Below are 16,902 nucleotides of genomic sequence, written 5' to 3' on the forward strand. Positions count from 1 at the left end.
TTTATCAGTCATCCTTGCAATGGTATGAGAATTAACTTGCAGCACACTCCTGTATCTAGTGTAGTGACATATGAAAATGAAATTCAGCATCTCTACTTTTGCTTTTTGAACTTCAGTTTCAGTACCTACCTGTATCATCAGCAAGTGTCTGGACACTAACTTTTTTGCACTAACACCCAGTAAACATACATTCTGCTACAGGGGGCATTAAAAGCATAATGAACTCCCATTTCACGGCATGTTTCCTTTAGCATCTCTCTATCTATAACTGGAAGCTTTGTTTTACATCTGTTGTGTGGTATTTGCAGTTTCTTTAGAGGGATTGCATATGATGGAGCAATGACAACATCCCCCCGCCCTCCTCCTTTGCCCTCCAACTCAAAAAAGTCACAAACTGTTCTGATAGTTACATATCTATTGACTGAAAAATAATAATGATAAAGACAGCCTGTGTTACTCATGTGTTGTTAAAGTAAATAATTGTAAAGGTATCTCTGCGTGATCAAGAATATAAAACTGTGTCCAGTTCCATAAAGCGATCAAAATCTCTTGATGCACTTAGCATCAGAAGATGAGATAATTAAGATGTTGCAACATGGTAGGAATGCTCCATTAGTGAAAATCAGAGAGTTTGAGCAAAAACAAAATAAACATGTAACCAGTGAAAAGTCATGTATGAGGCATTTCCAGAAAGTAAGTACCATTCTGTTCTACCACCACCACAGCACTATCATTGCTGCTCCACAGATTGCACTCATCTCTCTGGTTCATTGTCTTTACACAGACACCATTACAGCAGGATTGTGTTGTATTTACATTTGTAGTGATCGTTCAAAATATTTAAGACAATCTCTGAGCCTTTCAACTTTGAAGTACACTGTAATAAAGTGTTTGAATGCAAAGAATGCTAAGCCAGCTGAAATTCATCATCAAGTTTTAGGATTTATGGTGAAAATGTAATGACTGATGGAGTGGTGAGGAAGTGGGTGAGACAGTTCAATGATGGATGAATCATTTATGATTAAACACGGACTGGGCAGCCTTCTGCGGTTTGGTTTGGTTGAGAGAGTGAATGAGAAAATTCGTGAAAACAGATGGTTGACAATAAACATGCTTTGTGATGAGTTCCCACAAATTTAAGAAAACTGTTTTGCATGCAATTGTCACAAATTGCTTAAAAATTTGCAAATTGTATTCCTGCTGGGTTCTGAAAATGCTTACAGATTTCCACAAAATGAAGTGTGGCAGTGCTTTGACATTTCTTAACCAATAAACTGATGATGGAGATGAATTCTCAAACAGAATTGTGACTGGTAATGAAACTTGGGTTTGTGATGTCACTTCAGAATCAAAACAACAGTCAGTGATGGGGCATTCATGAACCCCCAAAAACAAGAATTAAAAACAACATTGGCAAGACAAAAAAATCATGTGCACTGTGTTCTGAGACAGACAGAGCATTCTGCTCTTTGTGTTTCTTCACAGAGGTGAAGCCACCAGTGTGGTATGATACTTTGGAACATTGTGAAAACTTTGGGACACAGTCAAAAACAAAAGGCATGGAGTGCTCAGTTGAGACAGTGTATTGCTTCATGATAATGCATGTCCTCAGTCTGCTGGTGTCACTCAAAATCTTATTCAGCAATTTGGGTGGGAGCAGTTCGATCACCCACCGTACCACTCTGATCTTGCACTTTCTATCACTTATTCTTGAACTTGAAGTATCATTTTGGAGGTAGCGCTTTGACAGCTATGCCAACACAAAAATGATGTTCAACAGTGGCTGTCTTCACTGGTGGCAGCTTTCTATGACAAGGGCATACAAAATTGGTTTCCCACTATGACAAATGTCTGAACAATGGTGACAGACATGTACAAAAATAGTTTAAGAAATACTCTTTCCTGTAAAAACAAATTTTACATTGAAAAAAATGTTTTATGAGTTTTTTCCCAAAAAAGTACTTGCTTTTGGGATAGGCCTTGTATATTAGAAAGGGTATCCAATTCATGTAATTTAAAATCACCACTGATGACAAACTTGTGTTATATGCACCCAGTTCTCTGGTGCCAGCTAGCAAAATGGCAGCACAACAAGTAAGTGTAATTAAAGACATTGATTACATGCCAACCAGTGAAAATGAAATAGCACAAGAAACTGTAGTTAAAGATGCCTGCAGTGTTCTGGAAGATAAAGCATCTAATTATAGGAGAAGTTGCAAGTCAAGAAATACAGCACTGAAACAGGAGTTGTAATAGTGAGTGACAATCATGGCAGGAATGTAGAAACATACTGGAGAAAAAAAGTGAATCAAATAAGGCACTCAAAGTTTTATTTAGCCAAATGCTGCTCTCATGGAAGTTTTTCATGAAGACTCACATAAAAATAATTTTAAAAACAATGATAACATCTTACCAAGTGGTCTCCATCTGAGTAAATAGATATATGTAATTTACATCCAATAACTAAAAGATGTGACAAAGGACATATGAACAAAAAGGTCAATATGGTTAACCATCATGTAGTGAAAACAGTGAACTGTTCAGAATCATGCATCAAAAGCAGAATATCCACAAATTTTGAAATGGGAAGACTACCATGTGATAAATTAACACGCCACTGTTTTCACTTTAACAGAAAAGAGAAAGAACCAGTATACAATACATTCTCTTCATTAATTAAAATTAGCTACTGTACAAAGCAGGTGAATTCATCTTTAAACCAAAAAGTCTGCCTGGAGACATAAGAATTTTTATTTTATTTTATTTTATTTCATTTTAAGATACAGAGAGAGAGAGAGGATGGAAGCGAGTGAAGTACCCATACCTAAACTGAAACAAATGCTGCTCAACAAGTGGGTTATCATCAGAAACACCACAAAACAAGAAACGCAGACTCCAGATAAGGTTAGAGTGGTATTCCCTTATTATGTTTTACTGAGCACCAGTTGAATAAAGGCTTGTTAGAACTGATACACCTCCATCAGTTCAAATTGGTGGACAAATATTGCAGAGAAATACTCATTCATGATGGTAGCTGTATATATGGCTGAGAAAATATAAAATTTGGTAATATAACCGAATATGACAGCTTATCTGGAGAAAGATACATCACACTTCAACAGCAGAACTCCCAAATCAAAATACTGTGATCATCTCTGCATATACATCACAAGATGGTGATAAAATGTCTTTCATAATTATATGGAGGAACTGTTAGAAAATTTCATCACCTTCAAGAAAAATATTTTCAATACTGATTTCTCCAAACCCAACAGATTTAAAGATTTACTGAAATCCTTTAATTAAAACCAACTGTAACTAATATGATGTGACTTACCGAACGAAAGTGCTGGCAGGTCGACAAACACACAAACAAACACAAACATACACACGAAATTCAAGCTTTCGCTGTCTGTGTATGTGCAGATGGATATGTGTGTGTGTGCGAGTGTATACCTGTCCTTTTTTCCCCCTTAAGGTAAGTCTTTCCGCTCCCGGGATTGGAATGACTCCTTACCCTCTCCCTTAAAACCCACATCCTTTCATCTTTCCCTCTCCTTTCCTCTTTCCCGATGAAGCAACAGTTTGTTGCGAAAGCTTGAATTTCGTGTGTATGTTTGTGTTTGTTTGTGTGTCTGTCGACCTGCCAGCACTTTCGTTCGGTAAGTCACATCATCTTTGTTTTTAGATATATTTTTCCCACATTGAATGTTTCCCTCTAGTATACAACTGTAACTAATCCAACTTATATAACTATTACTTCTGCAACATGCAGTGACCAGGCTTTTATAAACACAGATAAATATACCTACAACACACAAATTGTTAACACTGGTTTTAGTGATCATCATGCATAGATTCTAACAACAGCTATTTTATTGAAACGGCTTTCCCCAAATAAACATCAACAAGTGAATCACAGCAGGAATAAAAATCTCATGCCAGCGTCAGAGCACATTAAATGAACAGTCAAAGCAAAATAAAAATCCTGTTTTTATTAACTGCTTAAACAATATAAACAAATACTTAGACAAGTAATACCAAATTAAATGCAACAGAAAATGACAAACAAATAGAAAATTCCAGGAACAAGATGAAAACATCCTGGAAAATCTTCAAAACAGAAATAAGTGCAATGTCATCACACAACCACAGAGTAATAAATGAAAACCAGATTGAAAAATTCATACAAGAACAGCATTTGTGTCTTCTATAACACCTGAAGAATTATCTATGATGATAAAAACATTACCCAATAAAAACACAACAGGTGCTGATGAAAACCCAGATATTTCCATTAAACCATTTCCCTAGTGTATTTTATGTACAGTGGACACTTTCTCTGAAATGGCTTTATTTTCATGACTACAAGGAAACTCTGTGACATAGTCTTTGAACAAAAAATGAGTACTTTTACTTCTTTCAATCACCATGATGTCTTTCCTGTAAGACATCACTTATACCAATATGGCTCCAAATATTTTTATTAACTCAAAACTGTAATATTAGAATTTCACTCTTTGTGTTTAAAAATTACTTTCTGCCCAAGAGTAGAACAACCAACACCTCCACTAAAACTATGTTTTTCTCTGAGTATAGAAAAAAAAAAAGACCCATTAATGCTTGTCGTATCCACTCTGCCAGTGCCTGCTACCACCATTTCAGTTTCAGCAGCATAATTCCTATGCCTATAATATTGGTTGAGAGCTCCCCTGCCTCCCTTATAGAATTTTCATGATACATATAAATGATGAATACAAACACTGGTTACAGACTTGTTTTTGGAAAGTGGCAAAGGAAAGTGTAAGTGTGAGATTAGTCATATTTTACATTATTTTTTGTGCAAAGGTTGCTCAATTTTCTGCAATGACATTGTCATTTTCTATAAGTGTATGCATGTACTCTCTGAAAACCCTAGTATCTTCTCATCAGAAACATTATGATAGATGATAAGATAAATAAAGATGAGTTTATGACATCTGGACATGATAAGATGTGGACAGAAACATAGATAGCCAAGGATAGGTGTTTGAGGATTTTTTTTTCTGAAATACAGCTTGGCTTCTGCCACTGGCTCCCCAATTAACTCACTTCAAATTTAAGAAAACAGGAAGGGAATAGCACCTCTAAGTGTAATATGCTTGATAAAACACTAGAATGTATAGACATCTACGTGATTATTCTGCTATTCACAATTAAGTGCCTGGCAGAGGGTTCAATGAACCACCTTCAAGCTGTCTCTCTACCGTTCCACTCTCGAATGGTGCGCGGGAGAAATGAGTACTTACATTTTTCTGTGCGATCCCTGATTTCACTTATTTGACCATGATGATCATTTCTCCCTATGTAGGTGGGTGCCAACAGAATGTTTGTGCAATTGGAGGAGAAAATTGGTGATTGAAATTTCATGAGAAGAAAAATGCCTTTGTTTTAATGATTGCCACTCCATTTCACGTATCATGTCTGTGGCACTATCTCCCCTATTTTGTGATAATACAAAACGAGTCGCCCTTCTTTGAACTTTTTCAGTGTCATCTGTCAGTCCCATCTGATGCACATGCTACACCACACAGCAATACTCCTGAATAGGGCGGACAAGTGCAGTATAAACAGTCTCGTTAGTAGATCTGTTGCATCTTCTAAGTGTTCTGCCAATGAATCACAGACTTTGGTTTGCTCAACCCACAACATTATCTATGTGATCATTCTGATTTAAGTTATTTGTGATTGTAATACCTAAGTATTTAGTTGTATGAATATAATAGAGGGAAACATTCCACGTGGGAAAAATATCTAAAAACAAAGATCATGCGAATTACCAAACAAAAGCGCTGGCATGTTGATAGACACAAACAAACACAAACATACACACAAAATTCAAGCTTTCACAACCAACGGTTGCTTCATAAGGAAAGAGGGAAGGAGAGGGAAAGACGAAAGGATGTGGGTTTTAAGGGAGAGGGTAAGGAGTCATTCCAATCCCGGGAGCGGAAAGACTTACCTTAAGGGGGAAAAAAGGACAGGTATACATTCGCACACACACACATATTCATCCGCACATACACAGACACAAGCAGACATTTGTAAAGGCAATGAGTTTGGGCAGAGATGTCAGTTGAGGCGGAAGTACAGAGGCAAAGATGTCGTTGAATGACAGGTGAGGTACGAGTGGCGGCAACTTGAAATTATCGGAGGTTGAGGCCTGGTGGGTAACAAGAAGAGAGGATATACTGAAGGGCAAGTTCCCATCTCCGGAGTTCTGACAGGTTGGTGTTAGTGGGAAGTATCCAGATAACCCGGACGGTGTAACACTGTGCCAAGATGTGCTGGCCGTGCACCAAGGCATGTTTAGCCACAGTGTGATCCTCATTACCAACAAACACTGTCTGCCTGTGTCCATTCATGCGAATGGACAGTTTGTTGCTGGTCATTCCCACATAGAAAGCTTCACAGTGTAGGCAGGTCAGTTGGCAAATAACGTGGGTGCTTTCACACGTGGCTCTGCCTTTGATCTTGTACACCTTCCGGGTTACAGGACTGGAGTAGGTGGTGGTGGGAGGGTGTATGGGACAGGTTTTACACCGGGGGAGGTTACAAGGATAGGAGCCAGAGGGTAGGGAAGTTGGTTTGGGGATTTCATAGCTATGACTCAAGAGGTTACGAAGGTTAGGTGTTGTCTTTCTGCCGTCCACCTAACCTTCCTAACCTCATGGTTCATCATTTCCATTTTGGTTAAAAGACTCTTATGAGGAAAGATGTCGAAAGCCTTCTGGAATGTTGAGAACTGTTTTGCTTTATTTGTGCATTAAGAAGATATTACACTACTGGCCATTAAAATTGCTACACCAAGAAGAAATTCAGATGATAAACGGGTATTCATTGGACAAATATATTATACTAGAACTGACATGTGATTACTTTTCACGCAATGTGGGTGCATAGATCCTGAGAAACAGTACCCAGAACAACCACCTCTGGCCATAATAACGGCCTTGATAGGCCTGGGCATTGAGTCAAACAGAGCTTGGATGGCGTGTACAGGTACAGCTGTCCATGCAGCTTCAACACGATACCACAGTTCATCAACAGTAGTGACTGGCGTATTGTGATGAGCCAGTTGCTCAGCCACCATTGACCAGACGTTTTCAACTGGTGAGAGATCTGGAGAATGTGCTGCCCAGGGCAGCAGTCGAACATTTTCTGTATCCAGAAAGGCCCGTACAGAACCTGCAACATGCGGTCATGCATTATCCTGCTGAAATGTAGGGTATTGCAGGGATTGAACGAAGGGTAGAGCCACGGGTCATAACACATCTGAAATGTAACATCCACTGTTCAAAGTGCCGTCAATGCGAACAAGAGGTGACCGAGACGTGTAACCAGTGGCACCCCATACCATCACGCCGGGTGATACGCCAGTATGGCGATGACGAATACACGTTTCCAATGTGCGTTCACTGCGATGTCACTAAACACGGATGCTACCATCATGATGCTGTAAACAGAACCTGGATTCATCCGAAAAAATGATGTTTTGCCATTCGTGCACCCAGGTTCGTCGTTGAGTACACCATCGCAGGCGCTCCTGTCTGTGATGTAGCGTCAAGGGTAACCTTAGCCATGGTCTCCGAGCTGATAGTCCATGCTGCTGCAAATGTCGTCGAACTCTTCGTGCAGATGGTTGTTGTCTTGCAAACGTCCCCATCTGTTGACTCAGGGATTGAGACGTGGCTGCACGATCCGTTACAGCCATGTGGATAAGATGCCTGTCATCTCAACTGCTAGTGATATGAGGCTGTTGGGATCCAGCACGGTGTTCCACATTACCCTCCTGAACCCACCGATTCCATATTCAGCTAACAGTCATTGGATCTCAACCAACGTGAGCAGCAATGTCGCGATATGATAAACCGCAATCGTGATAGGCTACAATACGACCTTTATCAAAGTCAGAAACATGATGGTACGCATTTCTCCTCCTTATACGAGGCATCACAACAACACACCAGGCAACGCCAGTTAACTGCTGTTTGTGTATGAGAAATTAGTTGGAAACTTTCCTCATGTCAGCATGTTGTAGGTGTCGCCACTGGCGCCAACCTTGTGTATGCTCTGAAAAGCTAATCATTTCCAGATCACAGCATCTTCTTCCTGTCGGTTAAATTTCACGTCTGTAGCACGTCACCTTCATGGTGTAGCAATTTTAATGGACAGTAGTGTATTATGAAGGATAAGACACAAAGATTACTTTGGAAGCACACCAATAAAAAGTTTTCAAATGATAGTTTACTACATCATGTGCTGTGATTAATTTCATCTAATATAATTAGATAGATAAAAAACCTAGTCACCAAGTACCAGATGGAGAAAACATGTAAAATTTAAGGAAAACTGCAAGCTTTTGGCATCAGTGGATCCTTCTTCGGACAGGAAGGTTGAAGGGGAAGGAAGAAGGATGTAAGAAAAGGGCTGTTGAAGTGTAGGTACTAGAGAGAGTTATGAAAAAGCGGGTCAGATCTCCGAGCCAAGAGGAACTTATCAGACAGGATCAGAAGGAAAGAATGATTGTCAGGACTCTACAACTTGACAGGCACAACCTCAGCACCTGTTTCACCACATATGACATCTGGATTCTCACTGACACCAGTTTCTCAGTACTACACAGGTGGGAACTGGCATTACAATATGCCCTTGGTTCTAGCTACCCACTTTGCCTTAATTTAGTTCAACTTAGTTTTTTGTGCAAAGGTTGCACAAAAATTAATTTAGATTAACTTCTTAATTTAGGTTAACTTCTTTGGTCTCAGCATTTCCTTTTAGTAGCTATTCTTTTCCTCATTCTCTTTTAGTTTTCTAACAATGGAAAATCCAGGATGGAATGTAATGGTATTATGAAAAGTAAAGTTGCTATTCACCATATAGTGGAGACACTGGGTCGCAGATAGGCACAACAAAAAGACACACCTAAGCTTTTGGCCAATGGGGCCTTCGTCGAAAATAGTTCACACACACACACACACACACAGAGCCCCCCCCCCTCCCCCCCCCCCCCACACACACACACTTATGCAAACACAACTCACAGACATGACTGCAATCTCTGGCAGCTGAAGCCACACTCAGCTTCAGCTGCCAGAGACTGCTATCATGGGTTTGTGAGCTGCGTTAGCGTGAGTGTCAGTGTGTTTGTGTGTTGTCTATATTTGACGAAGGTCTTGTTGGCCAAAAGCTTATTTGTGACAGCCTTTTTGTTGTGCCTATCTGCGACTCAGCATCTCCGCTATGTGGTGAGTAGCAACTTTCCCTTTCATAATATTGTTACATTCTTTTAGTTTTCTATACCTTTTACTTCTAACCCGTCTATTTCCTTCCCCTTCCCCCAGCCCCTGTGCCTCCCTCTCACATCTCACATGTCTAACCTGTATAATGCACTTAGCTTTCTGCACTTATTATCTGTTTCCACAATGTTTTGTCGGTAATCTGTGTCTAGCTTATCACCCATCTTCCACCCGTAAGCTCTCAGATTTTCATATCTCGACTGGTGCAGTCCACAACAGTCAGTCTTCCCTTTTCATCCTGTTCAGTAGTTTACCCCCACCCTGGGGTCTGGGTCACTTTTCCATCACTCTCAACCCTTCTGCCACAAGCCACTGGCTCTGAGAGGTTGCACATTGTCTTAAATTTCCTCCTGCTGCTTGGTGAGTGGATTTTTTATCTATCCAGTTATATTATCTTGTCAAAAACTGATTGTTTTTCTTGATAACTTAATTTCAGCTGATATTTCTGACACTGGATGTGAACTCACTTCCTCCCATGATATACATCTACTATGGCGTTATTTATCCATGAATCACATACTCTTTTCACTGTGGCCTCACAACAGATTTTCTTTATCCATTAATCCCCTTCAGCTTCAAAAATGGGGCACCAGATAATGGGCAATACAACAGTTTAATAATCAGAATGTATAAATATTTTTCTGTCTTATTTGCTTCTTGATAGTGAAAGTCATGTCGGTAAGTAATGATTTTAACTGATTTCTCTATGGTGGTTCTGGATACAAATTGCAGGTTAACAGGTTTTATCACTTAAAACAAACAACTAAAAGCAGTGACAACTAACAATAACTGATTCCAAAGAGTCCTAAGCTGCCAGAGCAGCTGAAGAAAGACTAACAGAAAGACTGGATGGGATCTTTAAATTTCACTACTTTCAAATAGATCTTTGATTGGTAGGGAATGAAAGATGCACTGTGAGAAGAGGGTTCAAGATTTACAGATGCCAGAGACAAGCAAAAAGCCACTATAAAGTATGAATTAGATGATCCAAAAAATTTGGCAAGAGAGAGTGATATAATGCACCTATTATGATTTTCTAATACAGGACATGCAGGGACTTTTGTTTCTTTCTGGCCTCTTCACACATTATGCTACTATCAGTCCAGAAAGCTAGAGGTTCTATTTTGTAGCTATACTGGAATTATAGGACTTGCTCCAGCTGTTCATATTTATGTAGCAGCTAACCAGATATTTCTCTACCATTGCAAATATTGTTGAAATTAATTCTAAAATTCTGCTATGAAACTGTGTGTAGGGACAAAAAAGGTTGTAGAATTACTATTTTTCAGCATTAAACAGTTTTAAAGGAAAGCAAACATACTGCATATTGTGTTAATTTTAGTACACCATATTCAGTTTACATAATAAGGATAGTGATAATTTAAGTAGCATCTTCCAGAATTTGAGAAGCTGTAAGGAAGAAGATTCTCTTCTTTTGACTTGAAAACTTATCAAACTTTCTTGAGTGACAACATACTGTCAGAGTTGAATCACTAACAACTACAAGCCCAATAATGTGTAAACAGTGAATGAGCTCACAATGGATGGATTACGTCTGTACAATTTGTTCACAAAGAGACGAATTAGGGCTCCGTAGTTCTGAATTGGGAAAATTTGGTAGATGCATTGATATTAAATTTAAAATTAAAAAAGAATGAAAGATTTTGTACCATGTTACTTGTAAATATGTTTGGAGTTATACAAAATGCAACTCAGAGGAAAGCTTACATCAAATGGACTCCAAAAAGCCTAAAAAGTCCAATGTGAGGCAAATGCAAGAGGTATGGCAGCTTCAAAAAGAAAATGAAAATACAGCACAAAGTGATTATGCAGCTGGCCCATCAAGCAAACAGTAGCCAGCAAGTCAAAACTTGTGATTATCTATTCTATAACCATCATACTACTCTGTGTAACCACTGTGTTAAATATATTGATAAGTAAGTCACATATTAAGATGAGACATTTGATATGATTTTGTCCTGCCATTTCCACAAAAAACCTGCAGCATGGACCTGAACTGCACGCAGGTAAATTCTTTGTAGGAATGTCTCCCCTTTTGCAGTTAAAATGTCTTGTTGGTATTTAAATGACTTGCATGTAAACATTTTAACCTATTAGGAAACACAAAACAGTTGTAAGCTATTAAAATCTTTACAGGAAAAAAAGCCTAATACATCTGCCTCTTATTTAATTATCTAAGGCTATGGCAAACAGAATGAAATGCAGAAGGCAAAAATTTACTGAAGTGTATGTCCAGTATTAGATGTTTAAATCTACATCATAATTGGTTTGCAATTAAAATGAAATAATACGACAGTAAATTTTTGAAAAACCATCCAAATTTTGTTTCAGTATTCTCTTCCATCTAGTTACTTCTATTATTAATTTACTTAGTTCGAATTTATAGCTGTGAACTCTCTGCATCAAGTATGATAACAGCTTATATTTAATAATGAAAAATGATTTGTTGATAGTTTTACAGAAGGTAGTGTCTGAAAGGAGTTAAACTGACTGTGTGTTCCACGTTTTTAGGGAACTAAACCGTGAGTAGAATATTTTACAGAGTTTTCTGAGAGAAACAAATAATTTATTCTTTCAATCAAAAACATCCTGATCTGCTAGACTGCACCATTGCTCAAACCTTCTTCAATCCAACATTTTTGTCTTGGTGTTACTTTCTTCAGTAGCACCCTACTTGAATTTTGAGGTGGAGGAGATTTGAAAAATAATGTGTCCTAGCAGTTCACAACATTTTAAGTTGTATGGAACAGCTGCAAAAGCTTAGACAGCTAATTTATTCTTAATTCTTATACAAAGACATATTTACATTCATTTTCAGAATATACATAAAAATGTTCAGTCATAATTATTATTTGTATTTGTATTACTCAGTAACAGTTTCATAATCAGTAGAGAAGATTCAGAAAATAGTTTTTCTACTATGATGTCCAAATTCAGCTACCATCAAAATGTACGGTAATTTACGTACTCCAGATACTGTAAGACTTTTGTATTATTTGACAGTAACACCATGTAAATCACAAGTTCAAATGTATTTACTGCATATGAGCAACACAGGCCAATATAAAAGAGGTTATGTTTGAAAGTGAATGCATCTAATATGAACAGTTATGACACATGATGACCTTATACCTACACGACTTCATCAAATCCATTTCTTGTTTATTTCATAATTAGAAAACAATGAGAATAGGTTTGCCACTTATAATATGTCTGATAACTGACACCAGAGATGTATGAATAGAATTTTAAACAGTTTGGCCATTAATCTTACCCTTCTTACAGCAGCGAGCAAAGTATGGTGTCTGGTGGCAGTAACTGCCAGCAGGACAGTCCTGCCTTGAAGGGCCACTGCCACAATCATATGCCATACCAGTAATGGGATTCATCAAAGGGGGTGCACCATTGCATGGCTTAACTTTCATTCCTGCAAGCATTTCATTTTACTGTTTGCAACTCCTTTTTTGATATGTAAAGCATGCAATTCCAATGATAATCTGTTTTTCTTTAATAAAAAATCAAATGACTATGCGCTTATCAGTCTGAAGTGTATTTTATGAAAAGACAGCAGCATGACTTTTATTACTAACAATTAGATGGAATTACATCATTTGCTTCTCTACTACTATTTATAACAATGTTCTTCAATGAACATACGAGTTACAAAAGTAAATATGCAACAGAGGATCTGACCCACAGAGATAGAGAAGAATATTAAGGAATGAAGTAAAGAAGAACAAGAGGGACAGATGACGAAGGAAGCGAACTAAATATGCAAAAGAAAAAAAGATTTTTCCAGTATTAGGAGTCAGCTTGGATCAATTGTTTTTCTATGCAAAAGAAAGAAAGTAGCTTCCGTGGAAGTGTTGAAACATGAATCTCCAGAGAGATTTTGTTGTACATCTTTCACTGAAAGTAAAGGATGAAAATATTGATATGATTTGAGAACAGGAAAAATCCGTGTTGTCTTCTCTTTGGTCTGCACAGTCTGTAATACATAACAGTTTCTGTCATGTGATCCCACAATCCAAACATAAAATGTATTGTTTTGAACAAAGAATGGTCGTCCCTAACTACTCTACTGACAGAGTACCTCATGTCTTCTGAAAGATACAAATGTAGAATAAAGCAATAGATATTTATTGTAAGACCAACCTTGACAGAGATCCATTGGTCGTAATCTTAGTTCTTCTTTACGCATACAAGACTCCATTTTCATTTCACACAAGGATGGATATATACGTTTGTCTGAAGCACATACTGGCTCTCCCTTTTGCAAATGTTTGCAGTTAAAGTCACATTCACAGTGTGGATGACCATCGGATCCAATCTGACATTTAGCATCAAAATCACATCTCACATCTTGGCACATTTCCTCCTTGGCAAGTCCTGGTTTCATCAACAGGCTGAACATCTTGGTGTTATTTTTCCTCTCCTGATTGACTGAGTTGCTCAAAATGCTATTTTCATGATGCAACATTCTTTCATTTTCACTAACTATGAATATCTTCTGACGGACAGGACTTTGGTAAAAAGAAGGTGTTGTCATTGTCGCTAGAGAAAAGAAATAAATTTTGTGGAATTAGTGTCAAAGGTGCCATATTTTGCAAGACTATACACAGAAAAAAACATGTGTTAGTTATATGTACAGGCAATAATCACCAATGCAACATCAAACATTTATACATACCAAAATGAGTAAGCTATGCAAGTATGAACATTACAGAAATTCCTGACTAATACAAAGTGAGTTAAAAAGGACTTTACAACTTCGGAATTGTATAGAAATTTATTTGAGATAGCTTACAGAATTGGTATATGTGTTACTTTGTAGCAAACAACCACAAGTTTGATTCATGTAGTGCATCGTACCCCATTCTGCCACCAGGAGTGCCAGTGTAGTGCACAGTTCAAGCGGCTCCTTTCAATGGCGTGGAGAATGCTTGTCATGTGTTTCAGTTTCATGAAACAAACTCTGCAACAACTGTTCAGCGTAAAATCCACACTGAATATGCTGAGGAATCACCAAGAAGGCCTACAATTTACTCTTGGCACAAGAACTTTGTTAAGACAGTTTTTTCACTGTGATATGATAAATCACCAAGTCGCCTGCATGTTGATGATTATGTTGTACAGGTTAGGGAGAGCTTTACTTGCAGTTCACAAAAATCAACGAGACATGTGTCTTGTGTGACTACCGTATTTACTCGAATCTAAGCCGCACTTTTTTTCCGGTTTTTGTAATCCAAAAAACCGCCTGCGGCTTAGAATTGAGTGCAAAGTAAGCGGAAGTTCTGAAATATGTTGGTAGGTGCCGCCACAACTAACTTCTGTCGTCGAATATATGTAGCGCTACACAGGCATGCTTTACAGGCACAAAGATAAATACTGGCGCCAAAACCTCTGCGTCAGTAAATAAATTAAAAAAAAAAAGGTGGAAGACGAGCTTTTTTCTCTGCCCCGAATTTCGACCACTGCATTTTCATACATTATCCAACGAAGTAAATACAAATTCCGTATTGTTCATCTTCGAATGTAGCAGCTTTTCAATGTACTACGAAAATCCGACTGGCAAGACCTTTTGCGATGTTTGTCAGTATGGCCAATTCTACGTTCTGATTTTTTTTCTACCTGTGAGAAGAGATGGTTGCTAATGGGAACTTTTGTGAATTCTGGATCACATGCAGTATTCCCTTCACCATAAGAATAATATGAATATAAACATTTTGCCATGTATTCTTTCGTGTTTGCTGCTATCTCATTTAAATCCTGTCTGCCTAATAAACTACAAAACTAGAGTGAGACAACACAAACGCGGAAGTATACACATATGTCATGTTCATATTTGTATTATTCTTATGCCTAATAGTGATACAGTCAGAAATGAAGCATGGCAATTGACTAGATTTTTAAATCTAAGATGACTCTAATTTCTGTACAGAAAATAATTTACTAAAGAGGCGTCTGCAAAGATTTTCAAACGGAGAAAAATTTTCGCTAAACTCTCGTTCAGAACATCATCTATCATACGCAGTTTATTATTTGGTTCTTGTTGATCATTATCAAAGAAAGCAGCAGTGTAAATAACAACAAATAGCAGTCTCTTGCCATTGTTTCGCTACTGAGACAATTACTCTCTCTTTTTTTTTTTTATTGTAAGCGGCGGTAGCACGCACAAAAGCAAACCATGCCGCGAGCGGCGACAGGTCGTGAACATTCATTATCGGAATGCGACAAACAATGCATGACACAGTACAGAAATGCATTTTCAGCTTAGAGTGACGAAAACACCTATAACAAAGAGAACGGCAATTATCAGATCTGGGAAAAATAAGCAATCAATTCAAACCAGACGAAGCACGTGAAAAACGAAGGGTACCCGCATAAATAAGGACGGAGCGCCTGACGCATAGCAATGGCTACCTGGTAAAGCTTAACTGCTAAGCTTACGGCTTGAACCAAACTACTGTAGCTGTTTCGTCATTCATTCGACCTAAATTGTGTCTCATATTACAATGGACCGACTTTGTTTCGATTTGGAGGTGCGACCTAAAACTTTTCTCTCCCCTTGAATTTTGAGTCTCAAATTTCAGCTGCAGCTTAGATTCGGGAAATTATTTTTTCCTTTATTTCGAGTCTCATTTTTCAGGTGCGGCTTAGATTCGAGTGCGGCTTAGATTCGAGTAAATACGGTAATACTCCACAAAAGACTGTTTCGTGAGTACTGCATAGATGTTTACACTTGAAAGCAGATAGATTCACAATGGTGCGGCACATTAGTAATGCAGGTAAGGTTGCTTGTGGGGAATTCTGTGTGGAAATGTTACATCAGACAGAGGGCAACAAGACATACCTGAAAACAATCATCTTCGATGATGAGTCAACATTCATATCAGTGGCATGTGAACACCCACAACTGCAGAATATCGAATCTACACTGCCAATGCACAAGTTACACCCAATTCGATACAAAGAGTGTGAGAAGAAATTGACTACCAGTGGGATGTGTGCCGCATCGCAAATGGAAGACATATCAAATCAAAATGACACTTGACACTTTTATGTGAAACTTGAGGTTGTTTGCTACAAAATGACATGTCTACTGATTCTGTAAGTTGTCTCAATAAATTTACATATAATTCAAAAATTGTAAAGTCCTTTTTGTTCACCCTGTACCATAGGTGAGTTGGTGTAAGTTGATCCCTGACAGCTGCAGTGGGTTCAGCCCAGCAGCTTCACATGGCTACCTTAAGTGGTAACATAACACAATTTCATAAATGTCTCTATGGAAATGACTCAGTATTGTCACAATTTTTAGATAGATACTGTTCTCACCTGTGGCTATTAGCGCTTCATACTTGAAAGCGGTAACAGTGCTGCAAGCTGTCAGGGATCTTCTTATTCTATCTTGGCTATAATTTCCATTTATTGTTATATACAAAACTCAACATACCTTTACCAAATCCAACACTATCAGCATGAGGAGTGGAGCATTTTAATGTCAAAAGTTGAGAGACTAATAACCTTTACAGATATAAAAACG

General features: G+C 38.1%; 1 protein-coding gene across 1 annotated transcript in view; it reads right to left on the reverse strand.

Annotated features, from left to right (window-relative positions):
- The window catches only part of LOC126252249 (agrin-like), a gene marked incomplete at its 5' end in the record, with an annotated part of 306,781 nt that overhangs the window by 173,668 nt on the left and 116,211 nt on the right, over positions 1-16,902 (reverse strand). Inside the window, 2 exons of the mRNA XM_049953122.1 lie at positions 12,634-12,786; positions 13,515-13,913. Coding sequence (XP_049809079.1) covers positions 12,634-12,786; positions 13,515-13,913 — 552 coding nt within the window. The remainder of the gene's footprint in view (positions 1-12,633; positions 12,787-13,514; positions 13,914-16,902) is intronic.

Source organism: Schistocerca nitens, chromosome 4 (genome assembly GCF_023898315.1).
Source record: "Schistocerca nitens isolate TAMUIC-IGC-003100 chromosome 4, iqSchNite1.1, whole genome shotgun sequence".
Lineage (NCBI taxonomy): Eukaryota > Metazoa > Arthropoda > Insecta > Orthoptera > Acrididae > Schistocerca > Schistocerca nitens.